The 27,584-nt window shown below is 36.6% G+C and overlaps 1 protein-coding gene across 6 annotated transcripts; it reads right to left on the bottom strand.

Annotated features, from left to right (window-relative positions):
* Window positions 1-229: 229 nt before the first annotated feature.
* On the bottom strand, window positions 230-26,514 carry LOC140169751 (uncharacterized). 6 transcript variants are annotated; one of them, XM_072193054.1, is made up of 6 exons: window positions 26,375-26,511; window positions 16,737-16,840; window positions 8,072-8,270; window positions 7,297-7,479; window positions 6,134-6,290; window positions 230-3,801 (listed from the first exon to the last, which is right to left on the bottom strand). In XM_072193054.1, the coding sequence occupies exons 3-6, from the start codon at window positions 8,247-8,249 to the stop codon at window positions 3,735-3,737; spliced, it is 585 nt and encodes a 194-aa protein (XP_072049155.1). In that variant the 5' UTR covers window positions 8,250-8,270; window positions 16,737-16,840; window positions 26,375-26,511; the 3' UTR covers window positions 230-3,734. The 6 variants fall into 6 exon arrangements, with proteins under 6 accessions (XP_072049155.1, XP_072049153.1, XP_072049156.1 ...); XM_072193052.1 differs by lacking the exon at window positions 26,375-26,511 and adding an exon at window positions 20,324-20,438; XM_072193055.1 differs by lacking the exon at window positions 26,375-26,511 and adding an exon at window positions 17,084-17,103.
* Between the last annotated feature and the right edge of the window lie 1,070 nt (window positions 26,515-27,584).

Below are 27,584 nucleotides of genomic sequence, written 5' to 3'. Positions count from 1 at the left end.
CAAAGTTATTGCACTTTTACTACATGCATGTCTGAGAGTACACAGCCACCTTAATAAATTAAGATGCTTCTTGTGATATGTCACAAGACAGTTCTCGAAATAAATTATATTGATATTAACCCGCGATGCCACAAGGCCCGCCGATTAGGAGCTGATCAAACTATTTGCTGTAGAAGTAGAGTTGTAATAATAGGGGAAAACAATTTTTGAATAGGACAGTCACAGTATATTTAAAACAAAACGGAACTCATGTAATCTTTAATGTCCGCAAAATAATTAATGAAATAGCAATTTTGTTAACACGATAATATAATTATATAAAACAATTTAAGAAGAGTTACAAACAATTTCTTGAGCGATGAATCACAATGTAATCACACACATATATTGTAATAGTAATGACTTGATGAATGTTAAAACTTTCTAGACACCTAATTGTATAATGCAGCACCATAATAAAATCCGTAATGTTTAAATATTACAGGCTTATTCAGTGATTTTCTCATCCAGAGGATCATCAGAATCATTAAAATTCAAATTTAGGTACCTTTGTTAGTGTAATAGACGTGTGCTAGTGGTTAAGCCAAAAGCCGTGTATTAAAGACAAAAATAAGTCATTTAACATGTAATATGATAATTAGTATATGTATTTGAATGGGACTTTAACTTTGTTAATACCAATGTTTTCCCTAAAATACCTAATGACCTATCCTTTAATTTTAGGTAATTTACCAACAATTTTAATTTTCTACACTTTCACTGGGATCACTGAATGAGCCTTTTAAGTAATAAGAACAAAAACAACCGTGCATTTGGATAATTTCGGTAAGCACACAAATTGAAAAATATTGAGCCACTATGAAAACTTTTTTGGCAAACTAGGGCTTATACGAGTCAGGAACGGTTCTAACAAAGAACTATAATCTTTTTCATCATGGCAAATTTGTGACGTCAGTGGAAATGTAATTCAACTTCAAATCGAGAGTGTTCGCTTCAAAGAGCTGGTGTACAACCCCTACACACGCGTTGACGTTACTAACTCACCAAGATAATCCAAAAAGTTTATCATACCATCATGCCATTCGTGTGTGTTCATTGGATAAAGCAGATCTGTCGCAAGTCATTCAGACAAGGAAACTGTTTCACTTTCCAGTGAAGATAGGAGTGAATGGTGAAGTTGAGTGTGTCATCAACCAAAGAATATATTGCCACGTGTTCAAGTCTACAAAAGTGTAACTGGATAATATTTGTGACCCGAATAAGTAAAATCATCTGGACATTGTAGTAATTAAGATTCTAAAGGAGTGCTTATTATAGTGCAAGAAAATTCAGCATCGAAGTGCTTACGTAATTCTCTTGGTTACCGGATCACGCAAATTTGTATGCCTTCGAGCGCCATATACTTTGTGTGGCGATTGTTTCGATCGTGGATCATTACTCAAGCGCGTGACCCGTTGACATAGTAACATTACGTAATTCAATCAATAATTTTCAGCAACATGTAGCATGTTTTTTACCCAAACCAAATTAGATTTTCAATAATTGGTCTATGAACTAGATAATACATAAGTGGTAATTATGTAGTCTATGAGGAAATATGTAAACTATTGTTCTAAATTAGGACATATTTTCATCATAATTTACGGCACACTATAGAGGAATCCAAATCCACGCATTCCTACACCTGTCTAGCAGCCTTTAGTTGGGTAGCCGTCGGCTACAATGCACCCAAAATGTGAAATGATTCGGCCTTGGCGGAAATTTTAAACTGCATTCCATCACCCGTTTTACACCTCCGCGAAAATACAGGTAGACAAAAGAATGATTAAAGTTTACAAGCTTCTACGTGGTCTATTCGCTGTTGAAGTGACATAATAATCGGATTAACTACACGCGGTATCTATGCATTGATGTACTTGCTAACAAAAGGACTATGTATGAATAGATGCGACGGGATTACCTGCGGAATTATCTCCATTATATATATTATTAGCTATTATTCTATTAACCATCCTCGTCCTTGCATCTTCTCTAGGTGTTAGGCGGCTTTTATTTGCACAATTGGACGCTCAAAACACCAGGTTGTTGCTAGCGGCTACCCAAAGATGTCCGACCAAATCCTGACCATGACTTCCTAATGTTTGAACATTGTAATCATGCATATTGATCAGTGATGCCACCATTTGTCTTTGATCCTTTTACTAATTCACAATAATGGCGGTCTACTCAAATGCATTCAACAAAAGCATGTTTGAAATCTACCGCGAGAGGTCGTCTCACACGCATAACAAATACACTACGATCAAATAGGTTGATGACAATATTTGATTGAATGGACTGCCATGATTTCGGTGAAGGACACCGGTTCAAATCCTTTGTTTGGAGCCAATCAATAATTTCATGCACAACCTCTATAACTCAAAAGATGTCACAGTTGGTGCATTATAACAAATGATAGGGCATAAAGACGTTGAAAAAAATAACATATAAATTAAAATAACATCAAGATCCGCAATACGTATCTACATTAAAAACGAAATTAACTTTCAGAAACGTAATTTTTCAAAAACAAGCTTTTTACACGCAATCATCGAAACCTATATATGATCCTGTGTCATATACTGGGGTACCCAAAAAGGTGGGTTTGTTACATTTTAATGTGCAGCTTGGACTTCAAAACAGTGTCGCTTGAGTATTCCTTCTCTTAGAAGATTCAATTAGGTCTTAAATTGAGGCTAATTTATTCTATATTACTCATGTTTTTATCCTGTTTTAAAATAATTTCTAATTATTTTCTTATGACGTTTGGCATGAAATGTGCCAAGGGTGGTTGAGGATTAGGAGGAGGAGGATTAGGAGGGATTCGTATCGTAAATTTGATCTAAAACCCCCATTAAAAATTCGAATCTAGTAAAAAAATGTCTAAATGAACTCCCAGACATCTAAACCAAGTAAATAAATACAGAAGGTCATTTAAATAACTAATACTCACTTGCTCAGAATGATTGTAAATGTGGAAAAAAGAGGTGGGGTTAAATCCCACCTACTTTGTGATTGTTTTTGCCCGCACTCTCTCATTTTTTAACCGATTTCCATAAAAAAAAAAGTGTCAAAATGCTCAGGAAGATGAACCACTTCAAATGAGACGTGTAGGTAAAATGTTTCAAACATTTCATTTTTTTACTATGTAACTCAAAGGTACCCAGGTTATGACACAGGACAATATACAATTCGAGTAGGCCATCTGTAAAACAAAGCGGAGGCCTAAATGGATATAAACTGGGAACATCACAACAATGGTTTAAATTGTGGCAGACCTATTATAATGATCAAGTACTAGTAATAACTATTATGCCCTTAAAAAGTGGATTCCATTTTAACCCTTTAAAAAGCTTATAAGTTAGAATCACAATTAGCAAGATCCACAATAAGTATCTACATTACAAGCGAAATCGATTTTCAGAAACACAGTTTTTACAGGCAATTGACGAAACCTAAATATCCATTTCGACGCGCTCAGTAAAACAGAGCGCGAGCCTAAAATGGATATGAAGTTAGTCCTTCACAACAAATGTTTGTATCAGTATATTATAATGATATAGTATAGTAATAATCATTCTGTCCATAAAAGTGGCTTTCTAACCCTTATTTGTTGAGTTGTTTAAGAACTAAATTATTTTATCTGAAAATTGAGAGGGGAATCGACACCTTTAGTTCCAAATCCGTTAACATACTTATTGAAAGAAGACTAAGGTGAATTCTTGAAGCTTCCCACCGGTGCGTGTAAGAAGACTCATAAACCTGTTAAAATAAAGTGAATAAATACGGTCAGTTTCATATAAACACAGACAAATTAAAAAGTCGCCACTAGTTCCATCCCCATTTAATCAGAGTCTGATGAGTTTATGGCAAAATAATTCATAATAATTTCTATACACTTTCCTTCGAAGGTTGATACCAAAATGTTGATATCAATAGGAACCGTGAGTGCCAAGAATTACGTCGTCTGAATAGGTCGGCAGGTTAATCGACTATAAACCACCTCTTCTCAACATCTACACGTGTCTGAGAGGTATAATTCCATTGTCATTAAAGGTTTACCCATGCATGTTAAAATGCAAATCAAATACCTCGCCCTTTTAATGTGCGCATGCAAGTGTACAATGATTCCTGTACGGGTTGCTTCCGGCCACATAATAAGCTGATACCATGCATTGCCTTTTGTGTGGTCAATTCGTAATTTGTCATTTCTAAAATTGCACGAATTTCCAAACAACGGTTCCTATAGACCACTTGACATCAGTGTTTATCAACAAAGGCGAGGGACTCGTCTGTCGATATGCTTGAACGAGCCGCTACACTGTTCAATAGCTTTCTTGTACTATATGAAATGTGGCGGGCGATTTAAAATGCATGTGCCCTTAGCAAACTACGATGCGTACGCACACTGCAGGGCAAAGAACAATGGAAATTGCCATAATGCGCGCGCATACTGCCGGGCAATGACATCACATGCCAAGTGGTCTATGCTCACGATGATTAAAATGATGATTATCAAAATATTTGGTATCAACCTTCGAAAGTGTATAGAAAATAATTATAGAGATTATTTTCCCATAAACTCATTAGACTCTGATTAAATGGGGATGGAACGGGTGGCGACTTTTTAATTTGGCTGTGTTTATTATTGTACTTGTATAGTAATATACTAGATTTTTGTAATTAATGCTGATGGTGCGGATCCCGGAAATTCAACTTCTGCACTTTTTTCCCCTTCACTTTATTTGTCCCAATTTATTCTGCACCTTTCATCTTCTCCTATTTTCCTGTTTTTCCTCACCTCCATGCTTCTCTTCCTTTCCTGAAATCCGCCGATTTCGCCGGGGTGTGTGGATTTTTTGGCGAGTCGCTGCTCGCTGCACACTATAGGGTGGTGATTGAATTATGGGAGGATTTGTGGGAGTAGGGACGGGCTAGGCACACATACGGTAGTGACCCCTCCCGAGGACGCCTCCAAATTTGTCAAAAATCTGTTTTTGCACGAATGTTATGTACTTTAGTAAACTAGCATAGCCTGCAAAAATCAAGACAATTGAGGTGCTGTAGTTTTGTCAAAATTCGAGATTTTGAATAAAACACAGGAACCGTCGTTTTGGAATATTAGTCGAACGCGTACACGATGTGCATAACACAGTACGTACATGGCGTACGGGCAGTCGTGACATATCAAAAGAACCGACAAGACTCACGTTCGAATGAATGGCTCGCACTGGCGACATATGCGCTGGTATTTAGCTATTCTATTTCTATTGTCTCGTCTGTTTGAGCTCAAATCAAAAGAGGACATATATGACAGAAAACACTAACAATTTATACCAAATAAATACAATTCTATTTCTTATGGAAATGTTATGATAATGGATTTAAGTACTAACAAGGTAGTCTAGCTGCATATGTCAAGTTAACACAGTGAAACGACGCGTGTTTGAATCACATCATTAACCCATCAACCAAATGAAGCTGAATCTCACTCGGTACAATTAGGATCTTTGATCGAAGATATTTATAGCATCTCCACGTGTAGATGGCAAGTCAGTTACATGATTCGTCAGTCACAATACGCAGTGACGTAGGGTGATTTTGGTCACTTTTGTCCCAACGCTTTTAAATATCAAGCGCATCAAGTACATTAAATTAATACATTGACCTATGTTAACAATTCCGTCACAATCTAATATTGTCCTATATCCGATATGCTCCGTTTCATATAGTGACGTAAAGGTTTCCTATAGTTATTCCTTTTAAACTTACTAGTTTAAACCATAAACTTCAATTTCAACTTCGAATTGGTCCACTTAGGGAAAGGATTGCAGTTCCTGTCATTAATAGCATATCCTTCAAACGCATTTTTCTCGGAAAGGTATTTTGCATTTGTCATGTAGACCCTACGTACGCCAATATTATGTGTTGCGACCGACAGATCAAAACCACGTTATGACACCGAAAGGATGCCATTCAAGCCTTCAGGCGATTGCAGATGAAAAAAACAAATTGCACTAGATATAAAAAAGGAATCATTAAGGAAGCACCATTTTCCCTTTATCAATGAGCTGACAATTTTAGCCCTACTCACCCGAATGAAGAGATCTCATTGCCTTGCCTATTATAGTTAGCCTGAACACCATTGACCCAGATGATACCGTTTCCCTCACTGTATGCAACGGGAGTATAGTGCACATGGTCGACATCGGGATTTGCATCAAAGAAGTCACTCAGTTTTTTTGCTCTGTCTGAGACACAAGGAATGAGTACACTGAGTATACACATGATATTAAAAGTAAGTGGCCCGATTAACAGCCTCATGCCCCCACTTTACCCTATCAAAATGAAGATTTCGGCATCTGAAGAAAATCCATAGTTTTCTCACAACCCAATCGTTAATATTTATGGAAATATCCTGGGGTAATCCAACACTAATTGCAACCGAATCCATGTAACAGGAATTAGTCTATTTAATTAAAAAAATAATTATACCAATATTTAATCAATCTATTCAACGCCCTATTTCATACGTGTTCCCTCAAAATGGCACATTTGCTCTAAAATTTGGGCGATTGAAGCGGGATCGGGATCCTCCTCTGCTTACACTAACTAAAGTCCGATACCAAGAAACTTAATTGTTTACTGATAAGTTATTAGGTTACTTTAATAGTTATTGTTATAGCGAATACTAGTTTTTGCGTCTGACGGTTAACAAACAAACTCAGAAACGAGTTGTTTCGATGATTGAGTTTCTGTTCGCGGCAAACATACAAACCGTCTCAAAAGTTAGGTCTTATAATAGGCCAAGGAAACTTTCTTTCCTGATAGCACCATGTCAACAATGCCCAGCAGGTTGTTTAGTTCCCCCGAATGGAGTCTGATTTAGGTGTGTAAGGTGCGGTTTTAGCGTATGACTAGTGAGGATTAAGATCTTAGATTGTATTCATTCATGCGCTTTCATGCATGTAAAATAATTTTGAGCCAAGGGTGTTTACCAATAATGCATACCTAACGCACTATTGTTGGTAATCCCATTATATCACGTGTGGACAAAGTAATTTTGGACCCTCTTACGTAAAACTGCTGCCATTTTCTTACTTAATCTTCTTTTCCTCTGCTTTTTTTCACCACATGTTCTTAGAAAGATATATTTAGACTATATAACACTTTTGAGAATAGCTGCTCTAAACTTCGAGAAATTAACCTTTCAAATTGGGTAAAGTTCTTTTTTGACCTCCCTGTAGTTGTATTTACCAGCTCGTCCAATGACAGGTATCTGATCGTTAATGACTAGCAAGGACTTTGCAGTAAAAGTAGCCGCTACACCTGCGACATCTTTGGCCGAGAACATATCCGATCTACTTGTGAAGAAATCCTCAACATCTCTTTCAAGTGCTGGAGAAGGCGTGTTTACAACATTAAGGAAAGACTGGCTCCCTTTGATAGGAATCAATGAATAACACAAAACAAGAATAATAATTATTAAGACACTCAAGTGTAGATTAGGGATCTTAGATTTTATGTGACAAATGAGGTGTGCAACAATAGTTGTGATAAAGAATGTTCGGCAGATTGTGTCGTTGTTAGAGTATTAAGGTTCGATGTTTTTGCAGATATATATAAGTGTACAAAAAACAAAATTAAAGTCTTCTAAACAAGTCGTTTTTGCAACATGGTCTACTGTCAATAAGAGATGCCTTATCCTTATTATCTGCAATTCCTATGAAAGTTGAAGGTACGTACAAGTTGGATCTAAAAGGAATATGAACAACACATTAATTATATTCATAATTTTAAATAAATGGAAAATAATGGGTATTGACAAGTCGGTACTAATCATTCTAGGACGCACTGAACTATATATTTCAGTGAGTGACTTCCACCACTTTTACGGCTATATAGCAAACGATATTAGATCCAGATTAGGGACTCGTGAATTGTTGGGAACCTGTTAGCTCGGCAACCGTATTAAACCAAAACCTTAACCTGAAAGATGTTTTTATTATTATAACCAAAAAACAAGGATTACCTGGACAGGTAAACTGTTGTACACCTTGTCGAATACACTTCTCCATGCACCCCATCCGTTTTAACGAATCCTGATTAGCGAAGCAATCATCACAAGCTGCCTCACATAGCTGCTTTTCAGTCTCACTCTGCACTCTGCAGATCAACGCAATGATCCAAAAGATGTGCTGGAGTTCCATTTGTTAATATTTTACTGTGCTCTGTTTGAATGAGAAGATCCGTCGCCAATAGTCATGAAAGGTACACAACTGCACGAATAAATATTAAATGATATAAACTTATTGTACATCTATAATAAGAAAACAAACAAAAGTATCAGATTTACATATAGAAACAAATTTGTGCGAACTTTCGATCGACCAACTAATTTACTACTTTTAATTGTGATAAAATAGTAATTTGTGCCTGTAAGGATATTGACCAATATAGATTTAGCATTAATTCTGATTATTGATAGTTCATAGTTCATCAATGACAAGCATCGAAACAGCATCGACGGTTGATCCAAAGATCCAACAAATTTGTTTCTGGTGAACGAAAAAGTAGAACAGAAAGTGGCCGACAGGGCCTTACTCTCTAGGTCTTTGTGCAGTGAAACACTTGAGCCCCAGAGGTCCAAAGGTAAATTATATGACCCTAGGAACCCTTATGTAGATAAGATTTACAGGGGCCCAATAACCCAAATATAACTAACATTTTCAGGGCCCCAAAGATAATATCTTGTCCTCAGGTAATAAGAACCCAAATCTAAAAGAAACATTGACAGCACTGAGGTAAATATCATAGTGGTATTGTGCGAGTCATTCCATTAAATGGGTGGGGGCACCGCCTCTTTTGCGGCAATTTTAAAAATATCAACTTCGATTGGGGTCCATGCCCCTATAACGCTACGCACCGCCGGGTTTACTGATCCCAGAAACTCTTAATGGTAAGTTATAAGCCTATGGAACTGCCTATAAACACTAATCCGAAACTCTAAATTATAAACCTAAGCCTCAACCATATAATTCTAACATAATTATGATCCTTAACCTTTAACCCTAAGGAAAAATTGAGGTCAAAACGTTATGTGTCCGTAGACAGAGCACGATTTGAGCAAATTTCCGGCTTGTGGTATTCTCATAATTGTAACACGAAGAAACAAGGAATTTTCCACAAAGCTCAGATATCTGCTAGCATTTTCCAATCGTGTTTTCCAGGTTTAACATTAACCATGTAGTTTTTACCATTAGAAACACAAAGAACGAAGCGAGAAAAGAATTCGAAACGTAGTGGTGTGCGGATCAATTTGTGCACGTGCAGCAATTAGTATGATTGCAACAGTCTTTCTCAAATTGCATCGTTCCGTGTAAAATTGAAATACAGCAGTACATTAATTGAAACTTTCTTTTTATAAGCCCATTAACTTTGTGTTGCAACATAGCAGGTGATGATCGTTGTGATTTATGAATTTTAAATTATAATTTCACGTGGAATTGAAAATACATTATCATGATTATTACTTTCTTTTTGGAAGCCTCGTTAACTTCGTGTCAGAATATACCACTAGGAGATGATAGTTTTGATATATGAATTCATGTGGAATTGAAAATTAATTGCATTATTATGATTAACACTTTCCGAAAAATTTCATATGTTGATGAACTTTCTTCTTGTAACGTAAGCAATTATTAAAGCTATATTGTAACATTTGCTGAGAAGGACGCCCTCAATATTTTTCAAAATTCGCTGGAAGGGCACCGGGCTACACTATTGAAAGCACGGACTGAACGGACACATTTCCTTAAATCCACCTCTGGGACCAAAGATTATCTCTTTATCTAAGCTCGCATTTTTGTTGATGAATCATTTGGAGATGCCATATGGGTTTTTCCATCTTTACGCAAAAAGTATGCATAAGGCCCCAAAGTTTATTTCAGAAATTAAAAGATTATATACCCATAAAAACGAAACAGTAATCTTTAGTGGGGACCTATGGACATTTCTTTTATAGATATTCAGTATTCTTTTTAGGCTTCATTTTCACTAAATTCCAAAAATTCTAAACCAGATCAATTGTTACGCGATTGGGTATCGCCAATCGTTGTATATGATGTAAGTTAATATTCATATAATTCTTTATACATCCGATACTACATTATTTTCGTAAAAATATTTGATTATAATACCCCTACTCGGCTATTTCTAAAATGTAGTCAGGCTTTCCTAGCCTATGCATAAAGTAGCATAGTTTTATTTCATTCTTACAACACTTTTAGAACCTTTTCATTATGGCGTATATTGCTGTGGTACAACCTCATCTGAGGTAGCACTAAGTTCAAGCATCATTATTTTACATCAGACTTAGTTTGTCATGTAATTAAGAAATAAAGGGTAATGCATTATCCTTTACACGCAAATAATATGGCCGAGGCAGTAAAAACGTAAATAATGGGTGAGCCGCAGTCGAACCCATTATTTAATGCGAGAAGAACATAAAGTTCGTTGCCCTGGCCACTTTATTGCTAATTAATGGTCTTTTACGTGACGCGTTTCAACAAATCACAGTACGCGATTTTGAATAATGGGTCGTGGGGGTAATAGAATGTGAAATAATGGTTTGAAAAACACAGTAATAGCAAATCATAACGATTATCACCTGCTATTGAATGAAAGTCTCAATAAAAGATCTATCAATCTATCAATATCGTCCGATGTTACCGCTGTGTGGTTCGAAATTTCGATATTTCTGTGTTGGAGTCAGGTGGTGGTCGACATGATCAAACAGAGATGGCTCGTTATTGTATGTTAAGGGGGTTCGAAACGATGTTTCTGGAAAACAGAAACTGAATTTAGAACCATTTGAATAGATTGAATAAGTTAAGCTAAATACACTGAGCAAAATAGTTTTTGTTTGAAGGAAATCGGACATATGGTTGTCAAGATATACATGTTTTTAGTTTCTTTGTATTCTATTGTGCTCATGAATATTCATGTTTGCCAATATTATACCAATATCTTATGAATAAACCTTCATACTACTTTTATTTTATATGATTTTGACATGAAACTTTGCCAATGTGTTTCTATGGCCTAAAACATTAACATGTGATTTTCCCGCCCATCTAATTTGCATATTTGCATAATTAATTAGCATTATACTTAAAGCTAATTAATTATGCAAATATGCAAATTAGATGGGCGGGAAAATCACATGTTAAAGGTTTAGGTCATAGAGACACATTGGCAAAGTTTCAGGTATGAAGGTTTATTCATAAAATATTGGGAAAATATTGGCAAAATTAATATTAATGAGCACATTTTGCCAATTTTCCTCATTAACTTCATCAATATATTGGCAAAAACAATAGAATACAAAGAATCTTTCAACAGCAATATCTCAAAAACCGTTTGTCCGATTTGGCTCAAATTTTGGAATTAAGATTATTTTGCATATCTCTCTGCAACAAGTCTATTTTAATCTCAATCAGAGCAACTTGATTTTGCCTTTCGTACCACCTTAATAGAGAAAGTTCGCCAACAAGTTATATTTCTTTGAAAGTAATAATCATAATAATGTATTTTAATTTCACATGAAACAATAATTTGAAAAATATATTCACAAATCATAATGATCATCACCTGGTGTGTAGCGTTGAAAACTTAATGAAGCTTACAAACTGAAAGTTCTTCAACAAGTAGTAATTTTTCTGAAAGTAATAATGCTCATGATAATGTATTTAAATTTCACATGAAACGAGTTTGAAAAACACATTTACAAATTCGTCAAATTAAGTATTAAATGAATTAAGGTACCGGTTATTATCACTCCTGTGAATCCTAAACAATGACATATTAGACCCATTTGGACATAGACTGACATATTAGACATATTAGCAGCCCATTATAGCTCTATCTTTTAGCTCGGATTTATGACCTCATTGGCTGACATCGGTCAAGAAGTAAAGACACAATTATCCAAAATATCAAGCAAGATGCAAATTGAAAATTTGCAGATTGCTCCATTGGACGCCCTATTGAATTGATTTGTACACCAGCGTTCTCGAACAAGAGAACTAGCGCCGCGTTTTCCATTGATTAGGACTTTTAAAACCTACATTTTGGTCAAATATTGTGCTGGGATAGGTTGTTTTCAACAGATTTACCACATTCGCCTTGCTATAATCATTGAATTGTGTTATCTGTTGACTAATGAAAAAAAAAGAGTTTTTAGGGTATAAAAACATTTCTGATTGGATGAAGGGAATACTTGAGGTTTTGACAAAAACCAATCACAGATGCCTATTTTCCACTAGATCTCACACATCTCTTATGATGCTATGCTCTCAACCATGTAGTGTAACCACAGACTGCGTAGAGGATAGACTCGCTGTGTTTGGAAATATCTGTATACGCACTCGGGTGTATAGAGGTGGGAACTATGCGTAGATGCATTTATAATAGAATCGTTTTTGTTGTCAAACATTTTCATATGATCGGCATTGGTATTATCAGGGACCGTGTATAAAGGGACTGGAAACGGGATTATTGATAGCTATTGTCAAGCTATTGTTATCAGATTATCTTTCACGACCTTCGATTGTATGCGAGTTGCGCCGAGGGCGCGATGTTTGAATTTAATTATTTACTCATGTTGCTCTACAAAATATCAAAAACACATCAAAGTATTCCAATATCTTTTTAAGTTATGACAAATTGTGTAAAATGTCTATCCTTTGTCGAAAATAATTTCTGTGTAGCATCGAGAATCATTTACATAGGATTTTAGAGACAAAATGTGATAATTTTCTGGAGATACAGAATGCAAGAACAAACAAAATTATATTTTTTCTGGAATGTGTACACCGTACGCTTGGTATTCCTACTGATTTCGATACTGAAATAATTCTTAAGATGATGTTCTTTGAAGATTTATGTTGGCATTTCTAGAGTCTGTCATTATACTAGCAAACATGTAGGCTCATTTCGCAATGTACAAGACAAGCCAAGAGCAGTGTTGTAACTGTCCTTGGATACGTACTAGGGTCTATTGATCAACGTATTATTCATGCTTGCTCAACTGAGGATAATTTGTAAACCAGCAACTCGTATGGTACTATGGAATGAAGGCGTTTCCAGTCCCTCCATACAAGGTCCCTGGTATCAAGGAGTTTATATAGGAAGGAGAAGAAATAGATTATGTAACGCTTATTGTTCCTTTGTGCCAATTGGAGTTCCCGACACGCTATTCATCGAGAGGTACCTTTTGTTCGAGATAAAGGGCTTCCGCCATTAAATCGGTAACTGACCTGACCAGCGTATTAACGGTATAATAGGCAGGCTACTGTCAATAAGTGATGAAACGAAAGTCACGTAAAAGCGCCTATACGTACGAGAGGTACCTTTTGTACTAGTCCATCCCAAGGGTGTGCGTGAGTTGTCGCATGCACACAAAACAGAGGTTCACCTACAATAAAAACCTATTGCAGCGCCCAAATTGGTTTGGGCGCTCATTTGATTATATTCAGTGAACACGCTTTGCGCTACCATTTCGCTACGGACAGTTCAGCAGCATAGGCAAAGTGTGCGCTCTGTATGGCGGATATAAGAATCTACACAAGTAAGTTGTCTACATTGTTTGCCAATAGGTCTACATATAAGGATTTGAAGTAATTATGATATCACTCCCACTGTAGTATTTTTAAAGACATTAGCCGCGGTCCACATCGTGTTTTATTATGTATAGGCCTACCATAGTATTTTACATGAGCATCGCGTATATAGGAGTCTACCCTGGACCTCAAATCTATATAGATATATTTGCTGAAGCATATAGCCATACTATTTCTGAATCAATCAACAAAGCAAAGCAAATCATACTTGTAGGCCTATAATACTATATTAAATATAATTGCGGATCAACCGATGCAGCTCGATACGCCCAATGTATTAATAAAAGCACCTGACAATAAAGTCGCCCAATTGAACAGCTGTAGGTGTTGATCGCACGACTTAATGAAGATTGATTGGCAACTTTTTCCAATATGTCAGCGCTCAAATCGGAAACAATAGAACAATAGACCCTTCAGTGCGTTGCCTGGTATTATGTACATTATCAACAAATATCAATGATTATCTGTTCTGAATCAAGTGGTATAATCTTACAATGACTTCTACTAATGATAACATATTTCGTCAAATTATACCAAACATGACGGGCGGGCGGGTTACTTATCGACATTGGTATCAACTGCGGGTGATTTTGCAAACGATATCAATTGACAATTTTAGCTAATACTTTTACTGGAGAGTATTTTATATATCGGCATTAGCAATGCGTTAATGCAATGCAAAATGTGCATTTTTACACTATTTTATACCGAAATTAAGGTGTTTACCAAATGCGTAGATATTCAAACAGAACTTATTCTTTCCTTTGAGTTGGTGGTGGTGGGTGTGTGGGGTGTGTGTGTGTGAGGTGGGGGGGTGGTGGTTAAAGAAAGAACTTTAAGAAGGAACTATTTAGTACCTGCTGATTTAATATTTTAGTCAGCTTCTCAACGGGTATCTGCGTCTTGTTCGCTTTCTTCAATCCTACTTCCAGGCACAACTACACGTATATTTCACACAAAACTTGTTAGACCATACTGCATTTACAGTCCGTTTTCCTATACACAATATACAGTGCTCTCACCATTGACGCGTGACCTCTACAAATAGTGTATGTTAGAAGTATAGGCAATTGCCTCGTTAACGTCACTGTACTCTTCTGAAATTCTAGAAAATATAGTTTTGTAACATGTCCTAAATTTTTAGCTAATTTAGATGTTTGGAAATATTCGCACTTTGGTGTTTTAGTATGTTATAGGTAATAGTACATTGCCTAGTTAACGTCACTGTGTGAAATATAACCGGCCAATATTTAAAGTACTCTTCGGAAATTCTAGAAAATATAGTTTTGTAACATGTCCTAAATTTTTAGCTAATTTAGGTGTTTGGAAATATTCGCACTTTGGTGTTTTAGGAAGGATATGTAAACGACAGATAACACCAAAAATATGAAGAAATTATTTCCAAATCCTGTTACGGTCCACAGCCAATATGTTTCTCATTTTCAAGAATGCTGGTTAACAATATGTGAATGGACACTACGAATGAGCCGTAAACTGGGCAAATTGTATTCTGAGTTACAGTGTAAAATGTGCGTGCAGGTCGTATTCATAGCTATTTCAATTCGGTCTTATCAAACACTGTTTAAACCAATCAATAATCCTGTTGCTGAAGAGGATAATAAGCTTCTACCTATTTCTATAGAATAGTTCTTGTCTTTGTTTGCTTTGGCTAAATCCTGTTCAAGTGGTGGATAACAAAGCATTGTATTTTGTCTAGGTATGTATAATCAACAATTATCAATGAGAGGATATTCCTGAACCTCGTTGACTTGGGGATGATTTGAAATGACCGCCAATTATGACTGTTTGATATTTATTACCAGAAATGTGGAAAAAGAGACACATGTAGAACCGATAAAAAGTACAAATTTGTTGAAGGAACAGAGTTCAACAAACCATAACTCCGCTTCGTTTGAAGTCAAATGATATACCATTTTAATATATATATATTTTCTAAACATTAAATAAAACAAAATTGACCGGGGGCCGACTTTACGGCTGATTCGAGGTGTCCAGTCACATATGCACACTATTCTCTCATTTCGTGAACAAAGGCCCACATATATTGTTACCTTTCGATTGCTTTATAATCGTTCACCCAACTGAAACTATAATACCAGCTCATTGCTCATTGCACAGGTAAAACATAAACATGTATAGTGTGGATTTAACCAGAGAAGATCTGATGTAACATAGTTGAGCTGTTTTCAATGAGTGTTATCTTGGTTTAATAGCTTTTAATGGGTTTAAGTCCTTCAAAGGTCGTGGTGAATTCTACTGTAGACATGATTGCATCAGGCTATTTTAGCACCCATCAATGTGAGTGTGAATGCATAGATGATGTAGTGCAAGCGGAGCGTGAAACAAATTTAAATTTCATATTATTTGAGCCAAAATAAAGGCATAATACGAATATTGCCTGTATTTTTACAGAAAGCCTACGTAGACCAAGAAAGTATTTGCCGAAACGTGTGTGTGTGTGGGGGGGGAGGGGTATTGTGTCCTCCCATCACAAAATATGGAGGGGACATGTCCCCCAGGGATTGATACCCATGCCGCTACTGCGATATGGAAGATGACGGAGTAGGTTGACTTTTATCACGAATGAGAAGATTATGGACCGGGTGGTGGTTACGTGAAGGCCCGGTGGAAGGGGAGCATTGGGCTGCCTTATATTTATTTTATCAAGTGACGAAGTTGCAAACGATATGCTGTTTATGCTAGCATCAAATTTTCAAATTTGGACGTATTATCCGTTTGAATCATAACAAGATTCGAGTACACCTTTCCGGGCATTTCCTTTCATAATCATGCAGGGGAGTAGCAATTAGCATCGGGGGCCCATGAACAAGGAGCAGTGCGCCCTTTTAACATCTCCTTTATCAGCCCTGGTTCACTTATGCTCGGCGCCCTGATCCTTCGGGGCACATGGACTTCGTCCAGACGTCCACCCAATCCACCCGCGTGCTACGCCGCTGTCATTATGATTCCTTTATTCTTGAATTTGATACGTACCTCTCGTTGATCCTACAAGCAACGCTACAATTTTGTCTTGATTTAAGGTTGGTTCTGCAATTCGCTTATTTTCGTTCCTTGCGCAGTGTTGTGTCTTAATTTCTCTGGAAAAGAAACGGCGATGACATTGAAGTTGTCTTTATAAAAGGAGGGAGAGTTGTCTTTAGTTTAAAAATCAACATGGCATCTACGGAGATAAATCAAAATAATGCTACTATGACCTACTAATGGCCATACTTGTGGTGGGGAAAAAGACATTTTCTATTTCAACAGAGACAGCAGTTGTGGAGTTACAGTCAAAAATGAGGGAAAACCAATATTTGATCAATAAATCAATAACTACTTGCCTTCGAGTTGCTGAATTTTCAGTGCAGTAGTTGTAGTCCTTGCCCCTATAATATACATATCTTACTTGTCACCAATGCGCTATAATTTTTGAGAAAAATGCAAAAATAGGCACACAAATTGGCCAGGGGTGTAGTACCCCCTTAAAAATATAAGATTTAATCTAATTCATTACCCCCCTCCCTCATCTTTCTCTTCCACGTTGGTCAGGGAGGGGAGCATTCCAGATGTTGGCTCTACATCAAATAATTAATCGAAAAAGAAACAAAAGTTCTTATAATAGTATCGTTTTTTTGGTGTTTACATCGAGTTCTATCTATAGAGAGTGTGACAGTTGTGGGCGCTATAACCTCCATTTGTGATAATAAAAGACTAATAAAGTTTTTCTTTAAAACTACCGGTGCTATTTAAAAAAAATATTTTTCACATTTTGCAATATGAACATATAGAGCTATAATTAAATAGTTCCCTTATCTGCTCTTCACCAAAAACGTCCTATACCTCAATGATAAATGCAACCTAATATAGAAGCTCAAAAAAGCTCACTGCATCGAGCCCAACTGTAAATTCGGATTACATTGGGATGTATTACATCTAACAACGTCAGGCGGTGAATCTACATTAATAATTTATAGCTATCCAAGAATAAAATAGACAACAATAAAGATAGGAGAGCAAAATAGTACATGATGCCCATATTAATTATAGCTATCCAAGAACCAAATAGATAACAATATAGATATGCGAACATAATTATGATTTAGTACATTTACCCGTGCAAATGGGTAAATAGTTTTCCCTTTGTTGTGGTTTTAATTGTACATACGTTGTATTACTGTACACATACTAATACCGTTTTATAACATGGATGTAAATACAGTAGACAGTATGCTTCGACTATATTTATAAATACGTACTTCTACATACCCACGTGACCACCTTCGCGACTGTGCAGCAAATTGTATATTTTTATTCAACTTTGTGATTGTATTGTAAACGTTTTCGTCGATAAATATTTTTTTCCGTTGGCTAATACTTTCAAAATGTTGTTTTTGATAACAAATGTGGAATCCTCCATGTGTAATAATTTTGCTATTCAATTGATGATATACTTTATATTTAAAAATATGATGATGCTTATCTAAAGAATTCATATCCTTTTCAATAGAATGAGGATTTGATCACGTGCGTATTTATAAATATGTATTTATACTAGGCGAAGGTAGCTGGTAGTATTTTGTCCCTCAGATTAATGGTAAACCAAACAGACAAAAACAACCATACTGATCTTTTGTAGTAAAACAAGGTGCACGCGAATTCTTCCCAATCGTGTGCGTATACTCGTTTGCCAAAGCAAATTAGTTTTTGGACTTCGAAGGCTGTTAAAATTTTAATAACAACTTGTATTATATTGCGAATTTACCAAATTCAGAATAAATTGCTGCATGTTTTCAAACAATATGTACGTTTAAAGCACTTTCAAGTAATCATTAACGACTGAGCCTGGGTTGTACTAATCACAAATTAAATATTCAGAGTTTTGTTTTCTGTAACAAAATATGCATTTGTATTACAAACACAATCAAATCGTTTATTGGAAACGTTATTGTAGAATATACGCCTCATTATGCAGTGTATCAGAAAGATTTTAATACTTTATAAACAATAAAAACATGTATGGTAATATCAATATAAAGTACACCCGTGAAGAATTTGTTCTCCCAGTGAAAAGTAAGTTGGAATAGATCCTGATCTATATGCACTCATGCGATTAATTTAAGTTAATTAAGGGAACTGGAATGAGCGTTTCGACAGCATTTTTTTTGTGGGACATGAGAGCACATCAGACCTATCGAATTGCATTCTGAATACGAAGAATGTCTTTCTGATATCAAATAATTTTCATTTTATGAAATTCACGATATAATACAAATTTTATGACAAATTATTAAAATGTGATATTTTTCAAATTTTTGATATATAACAGTCCTCGAAGTAAATTATATAAATCTAATGATATATTCTTAAAGTGTATGTAGCTGGGAGGAAAAGCCGACGATAAATTGAAAATTTTGACCTTTCATATTGAAGATATGGATTTTTTCCCCAAAAGACCTAATTTTTGTTCGTGTTTTAGGAAAAAAGTCCATATCTTCAATACGAAAGGTCAAAATTTTCAATTGATCGTCGGCTTTTCATCCCACCTACATACACTTTAGGTAGAAATCATCAGATTTATAAAGTTTACTTCGAGTACTGTTAAATATCAAATATATCAATTTTAATGATTTGCCATAAAATGTGTATTACATTGCGAATTTCAAAAATCAAAATTATTTGATATCAGAAGGCCATTCTTCGTATTCAGAATGCAATTCGATATGTCTGATGTCCTCTAATGTCCCACAATAAATACTGTCCAAACGTTCATACCCCTTCCCTTAAGAAGTATCTTGACTTTGATTTAGACGGGCAGGACGTCGTGTCGAGTAAGCCTCCTCTATTCAGTTCTGTCCCTGTCCGTTATTTGCATCTTTGCTTCCGGCGTGGTTACTCCCATCTGATTGATGGACGACCTGGTGGTCATTTTTGCTAAAATTGTTTGTGTATGAGCTTAGTGGGGCCGACGTGGAGGCATTCTGAATACAAGCCCAACCTATATCAAACTTTCTCCGGCATACATAACACTATTGACAGGGCTTGTAATGTTGAGGCTCTGACTGACGGAGTTGTTGCAGATTTTGTCAAGGAATGAAACTTCAGCATGCCCGAAGGCATCTCATTTCAAAATCATCAAGTCCGTGACGATATGATTTCATATAACTCCAGGATTCTGACCCATAGGGGAGAACCTTACTTTAAGATATCTGGTGATGTCATGGTCAGACCAGCTGGTATTTTTCAGTCTACCTAATGCCCAGCTGTGAACGACGTTTAATATCCACTTTTAAGTTACGGATATGAAAAGTAAGTCTAATATTGACATGCGATCGACATATCTAAAATCAAATGTCATTCCAAGATTTTTAACAGTTGCATTATCATATCAACCGATCGGTTGTAGCGCGTAATAAAATGACTGAGTGAGCCTTGTATAACCACGGAGGCACCACTCAATATTCAGTAAAATACAGTTCTATGTCTATGAGACCAGCATACAGAGTCTTCATGGTGAATCACGTTCTCCAATAAAGTGAAAAACAAGCCAAAATTTAATAGTAGGACATTAAAAATTAACCTACCTGATATTTGCAAGAGCTAGATTTCAAGTGCAACAGTCAACTACTGTGAGTGTGAGATAGCGAGTCTCTGAACGTACCGCAAACCCCACATGTTATACCTAAACGACAGGCAGCTTGCCAAGAATTAAATAGCGCGCTCATTGGGTGAACTTTCGATGCGCATTTGCCGATTATGTTTGCCCTAGTTTCAGTGTAAAATGGAGATTTCCATAGAATATTAAATGATTGAGGTGAACAATTATATGACAACCTTATTATTAAAAGATTTGTGCTTCAGAGTCAATCAAAATATAATATGTGACCGTCCACGGCGAATGAGCCGTAAATTTCCCCCGGTCAATTTTGTTTTATTTCGTGTTTAAAAAATAAACATCATAAACTTAAAAATGGTATATAATTTGACTTCAAACGATATCCAGAAGCGGGGTTATGGTTTGTTAAACTTTGCTCCTTCAACAAAATTATAGCTTTTTACGTTTTTACTTGTGTCTCTTTTTCCACATTGCTGGCAATAAATATCAAACAGTCATAATTGGCGGTCATTTCAAATCATCCCCAAGTCAATGAGGTTTAAGACAGTTCTCTCATTGTTAATTGTTGGTTATGCATACCTGTACAAAATAAAATGCCTGGTAACCCACCACTTGAACAGGATTTAGCCAAAGCAACCAAAGACCAGAGCTATTAAAAGTTCTATAGCCATCTAAGGTAGAAGCTTATTATCCACTTCAACAATAGGATTATTGATTAGTTTTTGACTATCAAAATGAGACAGATGTCGGGCCAGCTTAAGTTACCGATGAATACGACCTTCGTACACATTTTACACCGTAACTCAGAATACAATTTAGGGAATTTACGGCTCATTTGTGCTGCCGGGTCACATATTGGTCGCAATATATGTGGATGTAAGAGGGCCTACTTAACACCCCTCTTTGATTTAATGACACCTATGGGCTAAGTTTATCTATTACCAGATTTGACATGTAGTGAGGCGGATATGTGAAATAGATGTTCACTTCTGGCAGAAATCACAGAAATTGGTACTTCGGGGTTCTGAAGTATGCTGATTTCAAAAATCTACGGATACAAATGATACGAGTATCCGTTTGGCCGCCATCTTGGATTTCAAAATGGCCGCCCTTGAAAGATATAGAATATTCAATATCTCAGCCTGTGAAGGTCACATGATGCTAAAATTGGTGGTTATACCTATATTTGTAATGCCAAGGTTCCCATTAAAAGTATTTTTAAATATGAAAACTGTTACCTTAAGGGACCAGCTTGGATTTCAAAATGGCCGCCATTTCAACATAGTATGTTGAATATCTTGGCCTGTGAAGATCACAGGATGCTAAGATTGGTGGTAATATCCGTGGGTCCCATATAAATTATTGATATTATTATAATCATGATAAATGCGATCTTATAATTCGATTGCAGACATATCTGATTTCAAAATGGCCGCCATTTGAATACAATAGTATCCTTTGTTATCTGTGAGAATCACAAGTAAAATGGTGCTTGGTAACCGTCGGTAGTCCTATCAAGGGTACCAAATACCACTATTAAGTAGTATAGTAGAGCTATTTCAGTGAACTTGTACTCTTGAATTTCAAATTGGTTGCCTTTCCAAACTAGTTTGGTATGTGTTTGAAATTGTTAGTATGTTATCAAAATCTGTGCATTGAAATATGTTGAAATGATTCAATTATAATTATGTACATTTCCATTTTCATTACAACCTTAATACTGAAATTTTCTGTTATAAGACGGTTGGAATTAGCTGGTATTGTTATTGTATTAGAGTTATAACGTAATTATTGTTCTCACTGACCAGCGCAGAAGATTTCAGATTTGCATTATAGTATTTACATCTTCCATGATAGTTCCTCGTGCAGTCACATTTGACCAGTTCACTACATGCTTTGGATGCTTCTGGAAGTGTTGTCCAAATGGGAGCCCATTGTGTTGTGTTGTCTTCATTTACCCAGCCCCAGTTTGAAAGAGAGTGAATTACTGGATTTGAAGTTAGTGGTTGTCCCAAATGAAACAAGCATGGAATACAGCTCGCTTGACATGCTGGACAAGTGCAGACCTAGTTGGAGGAATGTTCTCAACCTGACGTTCCATTAAGCTTCTTGCTCGTTCACTTAAGTCAGGGAGGATGTTCTCTTATATAGGAGAACAGCATACATTTCTAGCTCATCCATATCGGTATTGTTTGTGGAGCTTCAGATAGGAGTTTAAAGACTGGTTTTAGTTGTGGCAACGGTCTCTGTATTTTTAAGGGCAGTCTTCTTACCAATCCCGCTAAACAATGATATGGTATCACATCCAGAAGAAGAGCATGCATGAATAGAAGGCCGGCGAGCGCCCCCATGACCAATATGTGCCTAGCAGATCGGCAATACCGTGTACCGATATGTACCTGAAGTTGGATCCATGTCCAAATGCCAGCCACAGTTCACATCCGGGACAAATAATTGCTGTTTCTATGGCTAATACAAGGACATCTGTATCTGAGGCAAGTATCGTTGCTTCTCGTAGTCTCAGTGAATAGCATAGGCGCGTGGTATATGCGTTTGAAGACTGCTTTAGTTGTGGCAACGATTTCTATACTTTTCAGGTAGTCTTCTTACCAATCTCGCTAGACAATGTGATGGTATCACATCCAGAAACACCATGCACGAATAAAAGGCCCGATGACTATGTGCCTGGCTGATTGGCAATACCGTGTGCCCTAGCTGTTACTATGACTAATACAAGGACATTTGTATCTAAGGCAAGTATCATTGCTTTCTCGAAGTCTCCATGAAGGGCATGCATAGCATGCATCATCATCCTGTAGTCGGCCTCTTCATGATTGCATTGTTGAAGTTCAGGTACTTCTGATGGTGGGTTTGGCTGTCAGGAGCAATTTACCTTCTGGTACCAAGACTGTTGCTATAGCAGAAGCGAGAAACCGGAAAAGTCTTAACATGCTTAATGGTATCCACACGAAGAAAGCTTTTCCAGTTTCTTGGGATTCTTGTGTTGTCAGGAACACAAAGGGCTTGGCCATTACCACGACATTGCCTTGCGTTGATTTGATTTGAGGTTGTCAGGCTTGTATCTGTCCCATTTTATATATGGACTTGGAGGATGCCTTTTTGCTCGACCTGTGGGCCCGAGTCATGGAAGGGTTTGGTTGTGTCTGCAAGACGTTCCTGTACAAAATCATGGTGTTGGGTATCACGAAGTTCCTTGACTGTCTGTACAGCGTGCACAACTTCATCTGACATTATGGCATTGGTGTCTAAGGTAAACAGATCAGTACCATCTTCTGCGAAGAGGTTTCCCAAGTCCTCGATTATCTTTACTGTATTCGTAGCGGTCAGCCATTCAAATCTATTTTTACCATATCTCAGCCCACAATGTACAAATAGTTGAGATTTTGGTGGTTATGCCCAGGTTTCTGGGGTCAAAGAATCGATTGGAGTAATCAGATATTACATAGCGTGGTTGGCTTTACCAACAATCCAAAATGGCCACAAATATGACTGCCATATCGCCTCCAAAATGGTGGATATAAGTACAGAAATTGTAATACATTGTACTTGTATATTTGGCATATACCGAACTTAAGGCATATATTTTGGTGTACCTATATTATGCATTATTAGCTTTACAGATGTATAATAATGTCAGAATATTATTGTTCATAACAGTGCTGCTGAACTCCGGCAAACATAGCATAATAGCCTTAATGTAATGTTGAATTCTTATAATTAGTTCTCGCCATCACTATATCTCTCCCATTACTACTCAGATCATCAGGCTGTGCCAAGAGTCGTGCAAAAGCACGGTACGTTTTTCTTGACACAGCAACATCCTTAGGTACAGGTACAGATCGAACCATTATAGCTGCACTAGGTCAGAAGTTTTATTGTTGGCTTGTGAATATGAGTCGACATGTCTACATATGATGGTTGCCAATGCTGCGTGTTTCAGATGGAGCTTGAAGGCAAAAGAAGTTTCAAGAGAGTGGACCGGTTATTCAGAAACTTGTGACCTCTGAAAACATCTACTTCGGTCTTTTTGACATACACAGCTGCCTTGTTTGCTAAGATGAACTTCAATATCAGAAGAGGTAGCAGTTTCAGAAAATTATTGTAGGGATTTTATATCGAGAGCCTTGCTGGTGGAGAACCGTACCTTCTTACTGGTTAGTAGAACAAACTAGAGGAAAGGTAGAGATTGGCATCGAAATGGCCATGCAGTAGCTTTGTCATGAAAAGTATCTATATATCTCTGTCTGTTCTTATCTATATTTTGTGACACCGAGGAGTCATAAAGGATGAAGAGAACAAATACACCTGTGTCATTGGCATGGATAACAAAACGCTTATCTTCATGTACACTTTATATGCGGCATGCAGGATGAGTATAGTATCTGCCTCGATCGTCCTGAGTCCAGGTATCGGAGTGACAGACTCCTTGTTGATCATGACAGTTGTGGTTTCTGCCTTAAAGCTGTCTCCTAGATACAAATTTGATACTGCTAACTCCTCCGCAGAACACAAGTCACAAAGAAACTATTGCAAGCCGGCTTTGTATGACACATATTTGAAGACACCGAAAAAACCCAAGTGGCCCTGGTGCACAGATCTGTTCCTGAATGTCATAGGTTGTGCTGATTTTGTCTTGATTCACTTAGACGTTCTGGTTCTGTCAGGCTAGCTTTGCTGTGTTGATGAGATTTGATTTGAAAAGGGCTTGTTTGAATCACAACGATCACCTTCAAAACTTCATCAGAATTTCTTTCAACGCTAGCGTGACCTCCTTCTTGATGTGTGTCCTCTAGATGCACCGTACTCTTTACCTACAAAGAGACAGCTGTATTCGTGGCCTTGGGGTATATCCATCTGGTTCAAGCAGCAATATTCGTTGTTATTTCATCTAAACCTCTTGTTTTCTTGACATTCTTATTGTAGCTCTGTTCCAGTATAATGTCAATAATTGCGGGCCATATTTGTAATGACCTGCTGCATTTAAGTAGGGAAGCATCTTTGCTGCTATTGACAAATAGCGAAGCCCCAAAATTAGGAAGTGGTTTGAAGACCAGTAAGGGTCAAGACACATAGGGGAAAATTCAGACTCTCGTCTAAACGCATATCGAAACGTTTGGCTACAAAACGATTATCTTATAAACGCATCTACGCACAGTTTCCACCTCAAAACACCTGAGCACACACATTTGTCCAAGCACAGTTAGCCTAGCAATGCCTTGTCTCTACACAGTCTGTGTTTACACTACACGGTTGAGTACATAGCATCAAAAGAGCTGTGTGAGCTTCTTGCTGGTGACTTATGTAAAATAAGGCATCTGTTATGTACACTATCAACTTAATTACAATTATTTAAAATATCTTTTCTTTACTTTTTTACGGACCCCTTTTCTTTGCTTTACAGGCCCGTAGTAAAGTATGTTTTCTTTACTCTTTACGGGCCTGGGGGTAATGGACCCCCTTACCCCCAACCTGTTGTCGGCGGCACTGTTTGTACACCGGCATTAGTATCAGTGAGAAAACATTAGTGTAGCTGCTAATGCTGCTAAATTCACTACGAAATTCTGATAAAAAATAAAAATAATAAAAAAAACTGGAGGGAATATTGTATACCGACACATCTATCAAAATCACTGTATAATTTGTGAATAATATACCCATCAAATTTGGGCATATGGTTCTCATTGTTGTATGATAGTTGCTGAAAACAATATAATACAAAAGTAACAGTACCATCATTTTAATTAATCACATTCGGGTGTACTGATCGTTCGTACAACAGGGTGTCCCAAAAATAACTTAACATTGTGAATTTGCTATAACTTGCGTTTGGTTAATAGTGTTGTTACAAAAATTGCACAGTATGAAGATAATTCCTTTAGAAATGTTATGATACCAAACATGCATATGTGGTCATGACCCTTTGGCATGAAATTAACGAATATCTACCGTACCGTAAAAACTTTTAATAGTACTGGTAGTAAATTAAAAATTAACCTACCTGATATTTGCAAGAGCTAGATTTCAAGTGCAACAGTCAACTCCCATGAGATATGGAGTCCCGGAACGTACCACAAACAATACGTGTAATTCCTAAAAGACAGACAGCTTGCCAGGAATTAAAGAGCGCGCTCATTGGCTGAACGTTCGATGCGCATTTGCTGAAAACTGAAATGTCTGCCGTAGTTAGAGAATATCTGTGTAAAATGGAGATCTATTGCCATAGAATGCGGTGAACAATTATTTGACACTTCAAATGTATGTTTTAAAACTGGTCAACAACACTCACTTTTTGAACCGAATATTTCAGAGATGAGAAACCATTCTCCGTCATCAGCGGTGTAATTCTGTTGGTATATACACCACATTTCGCCATACTGCATTTTAGAAACGCTTGCTGTTAGAATAAGAAAAATTTAATGCTAATTTATTGCACATTCTAGGGAAGCGTGGTTACCGTTTTGAAATAACCGAGTGAGCGGGTTTTCAAGAAAATAGTTTTCCTGTCAAAACTGAAGCATCCTCTGTATAAAAGAAAATATGAATATTAACTGCACATCATATATAACGATTCGTGATACTCAATTATGGCACATTTGATGTCGTTTATGAGGCAGAGAATTTTATTTCAATTTTATATACGCCAAAATATTTTTTTAATTTAGCGAGAATGACGATAGAAAAAACCTTGAAAATTCCATGTAAGAATGACATTAGACCCAACCAATGATTACTGTTTGATTTATTGTATAAATGATGAAAACATCGACGTGTATACAAGAAGCTACAAGAAAATGGTAGGCCACGCCACACCGACATACTTTTAGTATACGGCGAGCACGTGCGAGTCAAAATCGATATAATGTATGAAAAAACTATTGTGCGTAGGCTCATTTATTGTATATAGAACACGCAGTTATCAACAATTGAGCGCTATTAATACACATTAATGTTTTTAAACAAATCAAATTCCAAAATATGGTACGTTTTCTGTCTTTGGTTGTCACGTGGTATGTTGAAGTAATGAAGTTGCGATTATATTTTTAAATTTTCATCATGACACCATCAAGCCTTTACGGACGAGCGGTCTAAGGCGCTGGTGTTATGTCAATATGCAAAAATAAATTTAATTTTTTTTAATTTTTTAAATTTCATATCATGTTAGGGAAATGTGGCTTGGAGAATGTATGTATGGCGAAGAGTGGTGTGGT

The sequence above is a fragment of the Amphiura filiformis genome, chromosome 14 (assembly GCF_039555335.1).
Source record: "Amphiura filiformis chromosome 14, Afil_fr2py, whole genome shotgun sequence".
In the NCBI taxonomy this organism is placed as follows: Eukaryota; Metazoa; Echinodermata; class Ophiuroidea; order Amphilepidida; family Amphiuridae; genus Amphiura; species Amphiura filiformis.
Note: the sequence above shows the minus strand (reverse complement) of the source record. Positions and strands in the feature narration are given on the sequence as shown.